Here is a 14,608-nt window from a genome sequence, read left to right on the forward strand (position 1 = left end):
ATGGCAGGTGCTTGGTAGAGATTTGTTAACCAACAGTTAATATAAAGGTCTGGGCCCTGGAGACTCATGTCTCAGACCTTTGCTTCAGCTGAACCTTAACCAACATGGAAAGCGCTCGTAATTTTCCTCCCACCTACCACTCCAGTCCTCACCTGCCCTTTGCTCTTCCCACACAGGCAGTCCCTGCTGCAGGCTCTGCTCCTTGTCCCCTCCACACCTACCCCAATCCTTCCAATGCCCCCTCCCCTCACACCTTCCCTGCCCTGTTGGCCTTTGTCAGACATGCTTCCTGCCTCCTCTCATGCCCCATCCATTGTGCCAGCCCCCACCATCCTCAAGAAGTGGGTGCACCCCGCTGCATCCTTGTCCATGGTGCTGGGGCTGGGACCTGTCCCCCCTGTGTAATACCGTTGAGACTTCTCTGCCTCATCTCCCTAGCTCCTTTACTGCTAGGTTCCAAACTTCAGGGCAGGTTGGCTTTACTTCGAGTCCCCAGACAGCAGAGCTAGTCTGATGATCTCAGTGAAACCCCCCACCCAAGTTGACAAAAGGTGTTCAGGGAACCTACCCTGGCTCCATCCACCTACCCACCCTGGCCTCTCCCCTCGCCCCTCAGGGTCCTCCCACAGTGCGCCATTCCCTTAACCCAGTAGTGCCGCTTTAAGGGGAGGGCTGAGCTGCTCTGGAGTAATTGGCTGATCCTGGCCTGGGGCACAGATGGTTTCTCAGAACCTCAGAGCTGGGAAAACTCCCAGATATTCCTGGGCCAGTGGTTCCCATGGGAATCCCCTGAGGCACGGGTTCAGATGCAGATTTCCAGCCCCTCACACACCCAATAGCGAGCCAGTCTGTATGGATGGGGCCCAGGACTCTGCATTCTCACTGGTGCCCCTGGTGGGTGATGCATGGTGCCAATCAAGCTCAGACTCCTCCAAAATCCCACCTGCCCTCTCCCCACCCCTTTTCTTTCCCTGCTCCTCAGCCATGATGGTGGGATTATTTCCTCCCCAGCAGCCAGCCCATCACAGAACAGCCATGATGGGGAAAGGTAGCCTCGCCTGCCCTTCCCATCCACAGGTGCCTGCCCTGCACAGCTCTGAGGCCTAGCAGACAGGCTTTCTCTCTGCTTTCCTCCTGGCTCAGGCACCTAGATGTAGTCAAGTCAGATGCATGGGGGATTGGGGCACAAGAGAAGTTAGAGCCTGCGGAACTCCAGGTGTAGGGGAAGGAAAAATGTCAGGCTTTTCTGCCCTCCCGCCATCAGGAGAGATGATGGATCCTTGCGGTCCTGAATGCATGCCTGATGGCGGCACCTGGAGTAGGGTGTGGGCCTAGGTAGATGGGATTCACCTGGGCTGAGACTGGGCTTTTAAGGGCGGCGTCACGGGGACGCCAGTAGAAGCCAAAAGAGAAGCTGAGAAAGAAGCAGCAGAAGGAGAGAGAGAGAGAGAGAGAGAGAGAGAGAGAGAGAGAGAGAGAGAGACACCGCAGAGCCCAGATAGAGTGAAGACTTGCTAGGGGCTGGGAGGCCTGCCAGCCTCCCGGCCCCCCAGTACCCCTGCCTGCTGTGTACCTGGTAAACCCCAATAAAAGACCTGCAAAAAACCACTGAGGACTCTGACTCCTCCTTTACCCGGTCTGCTGGATCAGAGAAAACCTGCACCGTGACCATTCCTGCCTCTTACACCAGGGCTCTCCTGAGCTCAGAGAGACAAAAGCAGTCTGTGACCTTACTCAAGTCACCTGCCTCCTAGGTGACTGTGAGGCTTACGGGGTGTCCCTGACACTTTCAAGATCTATGGGGCCTTTCTCAGGGCCAGAGCCAACTCAGCAGCACTTAGTAGGGCCACACTTCCTACTGGGGAGAAGGGACATGGCCAGAGGCCCTCTGATATGCATCAATTATTCATTTCTCACTGCAGCAGCCTCTCCTGTGCTTGGCATCCTTTCTGGGAGGCCTACTCCCGCCTCTCACGCACCCAGGGAGCCAGCTGCTGGGTGTTTATCACCCACTACTTAGAGGTGGGAGGGGATCCCAGGCCCCCTCTTGGGTTCAGCACAGATTCCTCCACCCCCGGCGGGGGTGGGGGGGTGCGGTCTCCCTGGGATTGAGTTAAGTGAAGCTCTCAAACTCAACTCTGTCCGCCTCTCCCCACTCACCTCCCGCTCCTCCCGAGTCTGTGCTACCCCAGTTGATGGCAACTCCGTTTTTTTCCTACCATTCAGGCTACAAGCCTTGGTGCACCCTGGAGCCCTCTCTCTGATCACCCACATTCAATCTGCCAGCAAATCCTGCCAGCCCCCATCCCCTTTAAAGTGGGTGCGGGCCAACCAAGTCTTCCCTATCCCCACAGCACCACCAGGCCCCAAGCCCATCCTCTCTCCCTGAGCCCCATGTCTGTCACCCATTTCTGTCTTTGTCCCTCTCTGAGCCGGCACAGGTGAGGTCAGTGGTGGAAACACAACGGTCTATTTCTCACTCTTGCTGCTTGTCCCAGAGACTGGGCAGATGAGGCGGCCAGCCTAGATCTCAGCTTTGGAGATCACCGCCAGAGGCTGCGCCAGGGGAACAGACAACAGGGCGTGAGTTCGCGGCGCTGCTCCCCCAGGGCCCGGCCCTCTTGGCTCACACTGCACCCAAGAAGCTGTCAGCTGATGTGCCCGCACCGAAGAGCAAGCCTGTGATGCAGGACTGGAAGTGTGGGAAGTGTGAGTACAGAGCCAGGGCTACCTGGTCAGATCCTCCGCGGCACGGCCGAGGGTACCATGAGCACAGAATGGGGCTGTGTTCCTCCTCCTCTCGGAGCCCTCCCTCGGGGACAAACGCCACAGTCCCGCTGTGGTCTCTGAGTTTGGACATGACCTGCTCCCAGGACCTCGCGACCTCACCTCCTCCCCTGTCCCCCTCGGTAACTTCACTCTGTTCTGTCTCCTGCTGTTTCTCTCCCCCACCCTCAAGTGTGTCTACTCTCACTTTGTGATCTTTGGTCCCGCACTTTTCTGTCTGGAATGCTCATCAGGAAGGCACCCACAGACCTCACTCCCTCACCCCCAGGTTCAGAAGCTTTCTGTCCTGGCTGAAGTGTGGCCCCCATCCCAAGCTTGTATGTTGCAGCCCTTAGGATGTGACAGTATTTGGAGGTAGAGTCTTTATAGAGGGGCTTAAAGTAATTTGAGGTCACTAGGGGGACTCCATCCCATATGACCAGTGTCCCTATAAGAAGAGGAGACGAGGACACAGACACACACAGAGAAGGACTAATGTGGAGACAGCGGGAGGTGGCCCCTGCAGAAAACAGCCCTGCCAGGACCTTGATCTCAGACTTGCAGCCTTCAGAACTTCAAGAAAATAAACGGCCATAGTTTAAATTACAGAGTCTGCAGCACTTTGCTTCAGCAACCTTGGCAAACAATTCATTGCCATGTTTTTAAAGACTACAGTTCTTCCTTCTGCCTGTCTTTCGATGGTCTCTACGCCTTCTCCCTGCTGATTTTTCTCTATAGCGTCATCAGTTTTTAATGTCTGGAATGTCTTACTTGCTTACGTGTTTGTAAAACAACTTACTTGGTTGCGTTGTGTAACCTAAGAGCTCCTCTGATAAGATGTAAACTTCATCAAGGCAGGGACTCCATCTGTGTCGCTCATGGCTGTGTCCCGGGGCTCCTGGTTGAAGGAACGAGCTGGAGGGTGGGTAGATGCAATAAACACTCAGAAGCCCTCAGTCTTTGCTGGTCCACTGACTTCCTAAATCTCAAGGCTCTTTTATGTCCTTTTTCCTCGATGGATTCAATGTTAGAGGGCAGCGAGGGTTTTGGAAGTCTGTCCTTTTGAATTCAGTAGTGTCTATCAAACAGAAGTACAGATATTTCATCCTCAAGTTCAAGAAGAGGAACTTATTTCTCAGAGGTCCTGACGTAAGTGCTCAGGGATGAGAGCACAAGCATCCCGATGCAGGGGCGTTTATTACACTGAAAATACAGCGATGACCCCAGTGTTCATCAGCAAAGGCCTGGGCATAGACTGGCACATCCACGTAAGTGGAGACTATGCCGGTGTCAAGAGGAAAAAGAGGGACCCGTCTGTGCCGAGGGGTGGATCAAGTGGAGAAGTAGCATCAGCCAGGACAGCGTGGAATGAACTCACACATGCAATACCAACAGCCAAAAAGTCCCCCCAGGGAGTGGAGAGTGAGGCTGCTGTGCCACTTATCTATGGTCGCAATGATGCTGTGAAACAAGCAGGCCCAGAGCTGCTGGGCACCCAGGAAGCAGCACTCTGACCCATTTGCCTGGGAGCCACTCCTCTAGCGCTAGGCCTAGGCTGCTCTGCTGATCTCGCTAGGTTTGCTCAAAGTTGGCCACCGGCTGACCTTGGCTCAAAGAGTTGCTCAGCGTGGTACCGCATGTCTTCCAGCTTGGACACAGTGTCATGGCAATGGCGGAGGCATAACAGCAAGCAAGCTTGACTGTGGAAAATGCTTTCAAGTCCCTGCTTGTGTCTCTGTTGCTAAAGTCCCATCAGCCAAGGTAAGTCATACCACTGGAGGCCAGGTAAGGGGGCCGCCAAGCCGTGAGCCAAGGGCACGGGCACCGGAGGGGTGATGGACTGGCCGCCTTTGCAACTTGGTGAGGTTGCCTTCCGTAAAAGCGAACCCTGGGACTAGGATTCATGTGTGAGTGACGTATTAAGGCAATGCTGGGGGAGGCAGGAGGGTGGGGGGGAGGGAAAATGTGACAGAGAGTTGACGCCAGTCAGGGTGTGACCAGGCAAAAAGGCAGCTGGGCCTGACCCCACCGGAGGCTCTGGGGTAAGTCACACCTCAGAGTTTGTCCTGACTCCTGTGTCAGCCTGTCTTTGGCTAAAGGCCACCTGGGGTCTTTGTAGGGTCATAAACTCCTGGCTCTCCGCACAGAGAGCACCGGTGTCTCCAGCAGCCCGAGGGCCTTTGCTGAGCAGAGGGTGGGGGCTTTGGGGAAAGTCACAGGAGCAGGTATTAGCATCACCACAGGCAGAAGCTGGGGGTTGGTGAGCCCAGGCAAGGGCTCTGGGCTGGGAGCCAGCCGTGTCTGCTACAGGAGCAGGAGAGGTTAGGAACCTTTTATTTTCCACTTTAGATTTTCTGTACATTTTAATATTTTGCCATGAGCATGGATTGGTTCTGTAATTAAAAAATAACAACAAACCCACAACAAAACAACAGTCAAGAGGGCAGACATTTCCAGGGAAATTTCTCAAGATGCCTTCAGAGGCGCAGTAGCAATGCGCAATCTTGGCTTAAGAGCTTTTGCAGGGGTGACGGGTGGCCCCGAGGGAAAAGAGACCTGAGTTCAAGCCCCGCTCTGCCTTTTCTGGGCTGTTTGGCTGAGGGCAAGTGGTTTCCCTGTCTCTGTCCCTCAGCTTCCCCTCTAAACAATGGGGGTAACTGCATGCCCCCGTATGGGTCTCTACTGAGTATTCAGAGTTTGTGTGTGGGGCGGGGCAAGGGCAGAGAGCATTTGGATGGGCATTAGTGACTGGCATTTTCCAAGGATCATTTCTGGGGAAGGCTGGACCCTCCCCACCCTGCCCAGCTCAGGAAGGGGATCTGGAAGTCCCTCACGCAGAGCTCTTGGATCCCCAATTTCCATGACTCGCCCATGTCGAACAAGAAGGCTCAGCATCCCAATGTTCCTGCCAGTGGCCTGTGTGGCACCCCACAGGAGCCCAAGACCTTCTCTGAACTGCCTCCCCCTGCTCGGCATCAAGCTCTCCCCTCCACTCTCCATGTTCTTCCCTAGAAATGCTCAGCTCCTTCTAGCTCCCCAAGCGCAACGGGCAGTTTTGCATCTCTGGGCTTGTGTCCAGGCTGTGCCCTCTGCTTTGCATGCTCTTCAGCCTGCTCTCGATGGTTTTATGTGGAAATCCTTCTAGATCATGCTGAAACATCACTTCCTTCTTGAAAACTTCCCCTGGCACTTCCTCAGGCCCAGCTAGATCAGTCATGCCCGCTGTTCTGCAAACCCTCCCTATGTTTTAATGGCTTCCTTCTCTTTCTAGTCCACTCTGAGTTATGGCATGGCTGTTTGTGTCTGGTCTACACCCTTCACTGTCCTATACTCTGAGCCACCAGCACTAAGCCTCAACTTCCCTGTCTGTCCCTGGCTCTCAGGCTGTCACAAGGATTCTAAAAAATATATGCCTGTCACCTGGCAAGGTGCTTGGTACACAGTAGGTATCTAATAAATGGTGGTTAAGAATGTCTGCTCTGTGCCAGAGGTGGTGGTTTTATGTACCTGTGTGAGAGAGTGCACAGGGTTGTGTGTCCCAGAGAAGATGGGGGAAGGCCACTCCCTCTCACCTGCCCTCAAACTACGTGGCCAGGATACCACATTACATCTTTTCCAACTCCTTGTAAGGTTCTCTCTCTCAGGCTAGCTTCTGGCTGCAGCCTCCCTGGAATGTCTTGCCTGTGCACAGAGCCCACACAGAAGAAAACAGAATCAAGAGAAGGAACTTACTTGCTGTGTGCCCTTGACCACAGCATACCTCAATCTCTTCATCTGCCAACTGGGGACATCATCTGAACACCTGGTTCTAGCCGTGCCTGAAGCCCCAAGGCTTGTCAGTTATGGGGATCAAACACCCTCCCAACCCTCAAGCCTGGTCTTTGACACAGGCAACAAACTACAAGAGAATTAACTCATGCCACAGAGAAGCTGGGGTCTCAACTCTAACACCTCATTATTTGGTAGAAAACATTTCCCCAGAGGACTTCTGACATGACTCCTCATGACTTTCAAGAAGTAGGCTTCCCTTGATTAAGATATGGCCACGGGCCTCCCCGGTGGTGGAGCGGGTTGAGCACAGCGCTGTGAAGCTGTCCGCAGCCTCTGCAGCATGGGTTCGATTCCCAGCCCCGGCCAGGGAGATTACCACATGGCACGGCAGACCTCTCCTGCCTTGTCCGCTGCTCCCCTCAGCAGTGTCTTTGGTTCATCTGCCTGTTCTGCTCCCCGTTCTGTTTCTGGTGAATCCTCTCACCCTATCACGCCTCTGACTGTACCCTAGTTCTTGTATAAATAAACAAACAAACAAATAAATAAATACAAGATATGGCCATATAAAGGCATCCCACAAAATCCACCACTTGTGAGAGGTGATGTAGACTCTCCTGCAAGTGAAATGATGTGGCTGCCCTGTGAGTTCACGAGGCCTGGGATGGTTTCAGTGGTAACCCTTGGAGAGCAGAGCAGAGACGAGATGCCAGGAAGTGTCCCCCTATCCCCAGGCACTCCTGTGTGTGTGTGTGGGGCGAGGTAGGAATTTTCTATTATTCCTATTTCACAGACAGGGTCACTGTTCCCGCACACAGAGGAGACCCGGGCAGCAGGTGAGGAGGAAGGCACGGATGCAGCTCTCAGTCCTACCGTGGGCGAGGACTGGCCTAGCTTCGAGGATCTGCATCCCAGTGCCCATCCTGTTCAGAAAGTGAAGCATGGGCGCCTTCCAATCGGCCAGGCCAGGAGCCTGGCAGGCAAGCAGGCAAAGGAGAAGAGCCGGGATTTACAGTGAAGAAAGCACAGGGAGAGCTTAAAGGGAGCCTAAACTAAAATCACACAGAGAAAACATTTTTTGCTTCTCAAATTGGCAAAGACTAAAAAAATCTGATAAAACCCTGTCAGTAAGAGGTGGGGGGACTAATAATTGTTCAGACATCGTAGTGGGAGGGCCAGAGGAAGATACTATCATGATTACAAATGCTTGAACCCTGTGACTGGAGCCCACTTCTGGGAATTTATCCCACAGGCATGTCGAAGCCACAGCATGAAAGCAATGTATGCTCAAGGTTATTTATTGCAGCATTGCTCAGAGCAGCACAAGTTTAGACAGTTAGGTTCCCCAACAGGGCAGTGGTTAAATAATTTATGCTTTATCTGTACAATGGTATGCTTGCAGCCACAAAAACATGATGAGGAAGCTTTTAACATGCTGATATGGAACTACCTGCAAGATATATTAAAGCAAAAGGCAAGGTATCTAGACATAGCAGCAAAGGCATGCTCCACAAGAAGAACAGACAGATATATTAGGCCTTGTCAAAATTCAAAATGTTTGCTCTGCAAAAGTCTCTGATAAAAGAATGAAAAGACTAATGTCAGACTGGGAGAAAGTACTTATTTGTAAATCCCATAAACCAATAAGGGCTTGTATCTAGAATATGTAAAGAGTAGCCTAAACTCAATAGTAAGAAAATGACTCAAGTAGAAAATGGGCAAAGGATTTGAACAGATAGTTCATGAAAGAGGATATACAAATGGCAAATAAACACAAGAAATTATGACATCATTGGCCACGGGCAAAATGCAAAATTAAAGCTCCAGTGAGGGCACTCCAAACCTATTAAAATGAAATGGTTAAAATAAAAATACTAGCAATATTAACAGCTGACAAAGGACACGGAGCACACTGTCTCTCTAGAATTTTCAAACACTGTATTGGGCACGTAAAATGGTACAGTCACTCTGGAAAATGATGTGGCTGTTTCTTCACATATATTTACCACACAACTCAACAATTGTATTTTTTAGAAAATCCTAGAAAAACTAAGAGGTAGGGTCATGTGAAATCCTGCCTATGAGTATCCATAGTCGCTTGATTTGTAATTGCTAAAAAAACTGGAAGCAACCCACATGTCCTTTAACAGGTGAATGAATAACTAAATGGTGAGGCACCCATAAAATGGAATATTATAGAGCAATAAAAAGGAATGAATTATTGCTGTTCACAACAAAGCAAGTAAATTGACCTCAAGGTCATTATGCTGAACAAAAAGTGCCAATCTCAAAATATTTATGATTCCATTTATATGACCTCATCAAGAGACATAATTATAGTGATAGGGAACCATGGATCTGTGGTTGCTCAGGCTAGGGAAGGACACGCTTATAAAGTGTTAACATAAGGAAGTTTCTTTGCGGTAACTGGAACAGTTCTATTATCTCAACAGTTACAAAATCTATCCATGAGATAAAATTTCATACAACTATGCACTGGAAAACAAAACAAAATAATTATTGCATGTAAAAACTAGTGAAATCCAAATAAGGTTTCATTTTGAGTTAATAATATTGTATCAGAGCAATTTCCTGGTTTTGACAATGCACTTGGTTATGTAAGATGTTATCACTGGTGGCTGGGGCAGGCTGGGTGAAAGGTCCCAGGGAACTCTCTGGACTCATTTTGCAACTTCTCAAGAGTCTTAAACTGTTTCAAAATTAAAAATTTTAAAGTAAGAAGAGTTTGGGGCTGCCTTTCTCAATTTGACTTTTTGATTGTTGTTGTTGGAAGAGAGCTAGCAAGGTGGAGTGTGTGTGAAGAGAGTGCTGCTGCTGTGAAATGTCAGTGCAGGAGCGGTTAATTCCTGTCCACGACAGCATACTTCTGGAGCCGTGCACAAGGGACTGGGGTGCTGGAGCCTCCTGAGACGGACGAGACGGCAGGAGCGCAGGGACGAGAGGGAGCAAGCCAGAGTTTTCAGTTTTCCTCTCGAGACTTCTGAGTTTTATACTGTGGACATCTGTCACCTTAAAAAAAAACTTTAAAGCTAGCATGGGGCCTGAGTGCGGGGTAACAGGCGTCATCTGTTTGGTATAGAGAACCTCAAAGGGCCAGTCTAGAGCAAGGAGGGGGCGTGCCTGGGCAAGATTTTATTAGGAAAGATCTTTTTCTAAGTTCTAAGGGAAGCTAGAAACATAAGAGAATAGCCGACAGAACAGGCAGGGCACCCAGTTCCAGATGGCAGGACCTGGGACTCGATGCCTCTTTCGTCCCCATGATGACGACAAGGAGCAAAGGTGATAACAACAGCCCCCACCACAATGGACACTCACCCAGCCCACCAGTAGGCCAGGCCACTCACATAAGCACTTCTCAGAGGCCAAGGCACATAAAGTTACAAGAGTGTCATCGTATTCAGGAGGAAAGCGAGGCATGAGGTGAAGTGACTTGCCAGAGGGCCCACTGCAAGTTAACAGCCTGTCATGCCAGGGACCAAACTACACTGACTGCCACCTCAGACTTCCTGGCCAGAGCCCAGGGAGTAGACACTGGACAAGGCCCCCGTGCTGGGCTTTCAGGGGTGATGGAGGAAGGCCCCCAGCCTCTAGGCCTCATGGGCTGGGGGAGAGGAGGTGGTGGGAGGAGGCAGGCAGCACACATGTGCACCGGGCATATTCACAGAACTCATTCATGGAAAGAGCAGCAAAGTAGCCAGGAAAGACAATGAAGTCACAGGGGTGCCACCTCATCAAGTAGAGTCCTTGTCTTTGCATGTTTATGCGTTTACAAGAAAGACTTATTAGTCTTATTAAAAAGACCAGAGGAGGGCAACCTGCAGCATGGGAGAAAGTATTTGCAAATCACATACATGATAAGGAGCCAGTAGCCAGAATATGTAAAGAACTCCTATAACTCAACAAAAACAGATCAAAAAAGGGCAAATGACTTAATATGTTTTTCCAAAGATGACATGTAAATGGACAAACAGATGAGAAGATGCTCAACATTCCTTACTAATCAGGAGGGAAATGTAAGTCAAAACCACACAAGCCGCCACTCGCACCCGTGACAGTGGCTACAGCCAGCATGAGCAAGCGCTGGGGAGAACGAGGAGAAACCGGAATTCTGGGGCACTGCTGTGTGGGGGCTGCTGTGGAAAGTGGGATGGTGGTTCCTCAAAAATGTAAAAGTGGAATTAGCATATGAGCCAGCAAGCCCCCTCTTCGGCGTATGCACGAAAGAGCTGAGAGCAGGATTTCGAAGAGCTACTTGAACATCGTGTGTGGAGCAGCGTTGTTCACAGCGGCCAGGAGGTGGAAGTAACTCAAATGTCCGCTGCCTTTTTTGCGCTGCTGCTGAATGGACGAGGAAAGTGAATGGAGACACTGGAATACTACCCGGCCTTTCAAAGGAAGGGCATCTGACGCAGGCCTCTCCTCGGAGGAGCCGAGGACCCGGCGCTCGGTGGAATCAGCCAGCCGCAGAGTGGCAGACACCGCAGGCGCCGCCTCCGCGAGGCGCCCAGAGAAGTCAAATTCCGAGACACCCAGTCGAGTGGCCCTGGCTGGTTGGCGCAGGCGGGAGAGCAGGAAAGTAGAACAGGGGCAGCCTGGGGAGGAAATAGGGGCGTCACTGTTTGTGGGGATGAGCGAGTTCCGGAGCTGGTGGCAGCCAGGATCCCACGCAGCGTGGCCGAGCCAGACACTCCGTGCACTGGACACCTGGGGATGGCTCAGATGGTCAACGCCAGCCTTTACTCGCCCGCAATTCAACACAAACAGGCAAACAGAAAGAATGTGGTCTGGCCTTTAGCTGGATGGGAAATGGTGACCCGAGGAGGCCCTGGCCCAGCGTGAGCCCTCCACAAGCAGCCCTGTCCAGGGAGGCGCGGCGACGGGAGGGGGCGGGCAGCCCATCTCCAGGCGATGAAGGAGGCCGTGCTCCCGGGAGGCCGCGGGAACCAGCGGGCCCAGGTCTCCTGGTCACAGCACCTGGTGGGGGGAACAGGCACAGGGGGGCCCAGCTGCAGCCCGGGAACCTCCCCACGTTGGGGAAGCCCGCTGCGCACAGGGGACCCCAGGGATGCCAGGCGAGGGCCGGAGGGGGTGGGGGCAGGTGAGCTGAAGCAACGCTACTCCTTCCTCAGGGTTCTCAGGTGAGATGCGTCAGGGCCACTTCCCAACCCCCCCCCCCAGCGGCCCCTGTAGCCTCTGTGATTCCTTCTGCGGTCTTGGGGGTGGTATTGGGGGTGGCAGCCTAGGCCAAGGGCAACACACGTGGATTTTATATCCAAACTGAGGGCTGTGCCGCCACCCCGTCCCGCGCGCTGTCCTGGCTCCTCCCAGGTGGGAGCACCTCAAGGGGCAGGAAGGATGCCCCGCCCCCACACCGCTGTCACCTGGCCTCGGGCCCTGTCCATGGCGGCGGCTGCGAGCAGGCACTCCCTCCCCGGCTGTTCTGAATGTCCTGAGGAACCCAAACCCACCCTGGTGTGGGTACTCCAGAGGCCCCGGGGCAGCGCCCTAATCAGACAAGCCACCAACCCGCTTCTGCGCGGCCACCTCATCCCACAGGCCTCTCTCTGGATGGGTCACCGACGGCAGGACGGGGCCTGCCCCCAGCCCCCTCAGAGCCCACTCATCGGCTCGCCGCCTCTCGCCACGCTGCCGTGCTGGCAGCCTCTGCCCGCCTTAGACGGGTCCAGGCAAGGGCCGGCCCCCGGCCCCTCAGGCTCTTGGTAACATCCTCCAGGGATCTTCACCCACATGCCCCCCGCGTCCCTGGGTCAGGGTGGCCGGGCTGGGCGCGAGGTGGGGAACATGTCCCTCTCCAGCCTGCAGCTCTAACCTCGCTCTTCGGAGGTCCTCCTGCAGACGCAGGCTGGACCACTTTGTAGAATGTTCTCGCACACCTCTCCCTAGAACGTGGGGGTGCTTGACCCGTTATTCTCAGTTTCACCGTCTCAGCCACGCAGCCAGCTGGTTCCCTGGCGGTCTCACAAGGCCGCCGGCGGAGTCGAAGGCCCTGAGGGGGCGTCTTCACAAAAGAAAAGCCACTTGGCGGCGTCCACACTGCCAGAGAGCTGGGAGCTGGGAGCAGGGACTGAAAGGTAAAAACAGAGGCGCCTGTAAATAAAGGGCGGCACCGCGGCCTCGAGGGAAGCCTCCGTTCAGCCGCCACCGCTCCCAGCCCGCCGCCGCGGCATGGCCGGCTGCTTTCTGTGGGCGGCGCTGGTCGCGGCCCGCGGGTGCGAGACAACGCCTGACAACACAGTGGCCTCGGCCCCGCGGAGGAGCTGGGGGGAGTAGCACTAAGAAAGGGTTGGTGTGAGGACGACAGCGCGCGCCCACAGGTGGAGCGTCACGGGTCACAAGCTCCCCTCACGCGGGCGCCTCAAGCGGCAACCCTGTGATGGTTCACAGGGTCATGTGGGCTCCGCAGGTGGTGGCGCAGGCCTCAGAGGATCAGGAAAAAAGAGCTCCCCTCACACTTGCGCGTCGCTGCAGGTGGAAGCGAAAGCAGCACGGGGTCCGCGATTGCGGCAGGGAGCATCATGGGGTCACGTGGACGCTGCGCATGCTGCGCAGAGTATCATGGGGTCACGCGGCCCTGCAGGTGCTGGCGCGGGGCATCATGGGGTCACATGGATGCTACACGTGCCGCGCAAAGCCTCATGGGGTCACATGGATGCTACACGTGCCACGCAAAGCCTCATGGGGTCACATGGATGCTACACGTGCCGCGCAAAGCCTCATGGGGTCACATGATGCTACACGTGCCGCGCAAAGCCTCATGGGGTCACATGGATGCTACACGTGCCGCGCAAAGCCTCATGGGGCCACGTGGATGCTACACGTGTCGCGCGAAGGCTCATGGGGTCATGTGGAACTTCACGTGCCGCGCAACAGCTCATGGAGTCACGTGTATGCAACACGTGCTGTGCAAAGGCTCATGGGGTCACGTGGGCACTACACGTGCCACGCAACGGTCATGGGGTCACGTGGACACCGCATGAGTTGCGCAGAGGCTCATGGGGTCACGCGGCCCTGCAGGTGCCGGCGCAGGTCATCACAGGGTCAGGAGATGGAGCTGGGAGCGTGTGGACCCCACAGGTGGCAGCCCCGAGCATCAGCATTGGGGTTCAGGCGGGAAGGGCCGTGTCCCATGGGAACAGGGAGCCGTGGGTGGGTTTCTCGGAAATTCCTCGGGATTCTAACGTCCTCCTCCTTGGCCAGAGGCGGGCTCCACCCAGAGCGCCTCACAGCCGGTTTCTGGGAGTCTGGGCTCGCCTAAGTGGAGTCTTCCGTGATGCCGCGACCCCATTGCTCAAGGGCCTCAGAGTTTTCTTAATGGCCGGGGCATGGCTGCAGGCACCGTCTGAGCCACCAGGACTCAAAGACGCAGCTTTAGGGCCGCGAGTGTCCGAGAGCGGATGTTCCTCAGGGTCTAAGTTTTTCATTCAGACATTTAAAAATTGTGTGAGTCTCTCACGCTTTCTCACGCGCGCCCGTTGCCTCCTGGAGGCCTGCGACTGGCAGTGAAGCCAGTGCTGTCTCTGTGCTCCCTAGTACAACCATTTTTCTTGACATTTGAAAATTTAAATTAAAAATTTGGACCGTTCCCTGTTGGTCGCCTTCTAAATACCAGGGCTGAGGGGCCCGCGTCCTCCCCAGCGCCGGCGGCGATCCGGACACCCAGCTCCGAAGCCGCGGCCCAGGGCAGTGTGGGCACAGCCGCTTCCAGGCGAGCAGCGGGTCCCCAGGGCGGGCGCTCACGGGGCGCGGGAGGCCGCACATGGCCGTCGGGGACGGGGGTCCCGCTGTGCGGGGAGGTGGCCCGGCGGGGCGGCGGGCGGGAGCCACTGGGGCCATCGGGCAACGCCGCCACCTAGTGGCCGCGAGGCGGGTCGCCGAGGGAGGTGCGGCGAAGGGGCCGTCCGGGGGACGCTTGGGCGACGACGAAGGGCCCGAGGCCGCAGAGCCCGGCGCTGAGGAAACGGCTCGAGCCCCCAGCTGGGGGGCTGGTGAAAGCGGCGCCCACCGCAGCCGCGACGCTGGGAGGACACTCTGG

At 54.6% G+C, this 14,608-nt stretch overlaps 1 protein-coding gene across 1 annotated transcript in view; it reads right to left on the reverse strand.

The window, feature by feature from the left end:
- Nucleotides 1–7,528: 7,528 nt before the first annotated feature.
- Nucleotides 7,529–14,608, reverse strand: part of LSM3 (LSM3 homolog, U6 small nuclear RNA and mRNA degradation associated) — a 61,565-nt gene continuing 54,485 nt past the window's right edge. Inside the window, exons 4-5 of the mRNA XM_054700037.1 lie at nucleotides 12,386–12,640; nucleotides 7,529–11,529 (exon numbers count right to left, since the gene is read on the reverse strand). Of these exons, the coding sequence (XP_054556012.1) occupies nucleotides 11,521–11,529; nucleotides 12,386–12,640 (264 nt within the window). The 3' untranslated portion in view covers nucleotides 7,529–11,520. The remainder of the gene's footprint in view (nucleotides 11,530–12,385; nucleotides 12,641–14,608) is intronic.

The sequence above is a fragment of the Talpa occidentalis genome, unplaced genomic scaffold (assembly GCF_014898055.3).
Source record: "Talpa occidentalis isolate TD23 unplaced genomic scaffold, MPIMG_talOcc4v2.1 talOcc4.10, whole genome shotgun sequence".
Taxonomy (NCBI): Eukaryota; Metazoa; Chordata; class Mammalia; order Eulipotyphla; family Talpidae; genus Talpa; species Talpa occidentalis.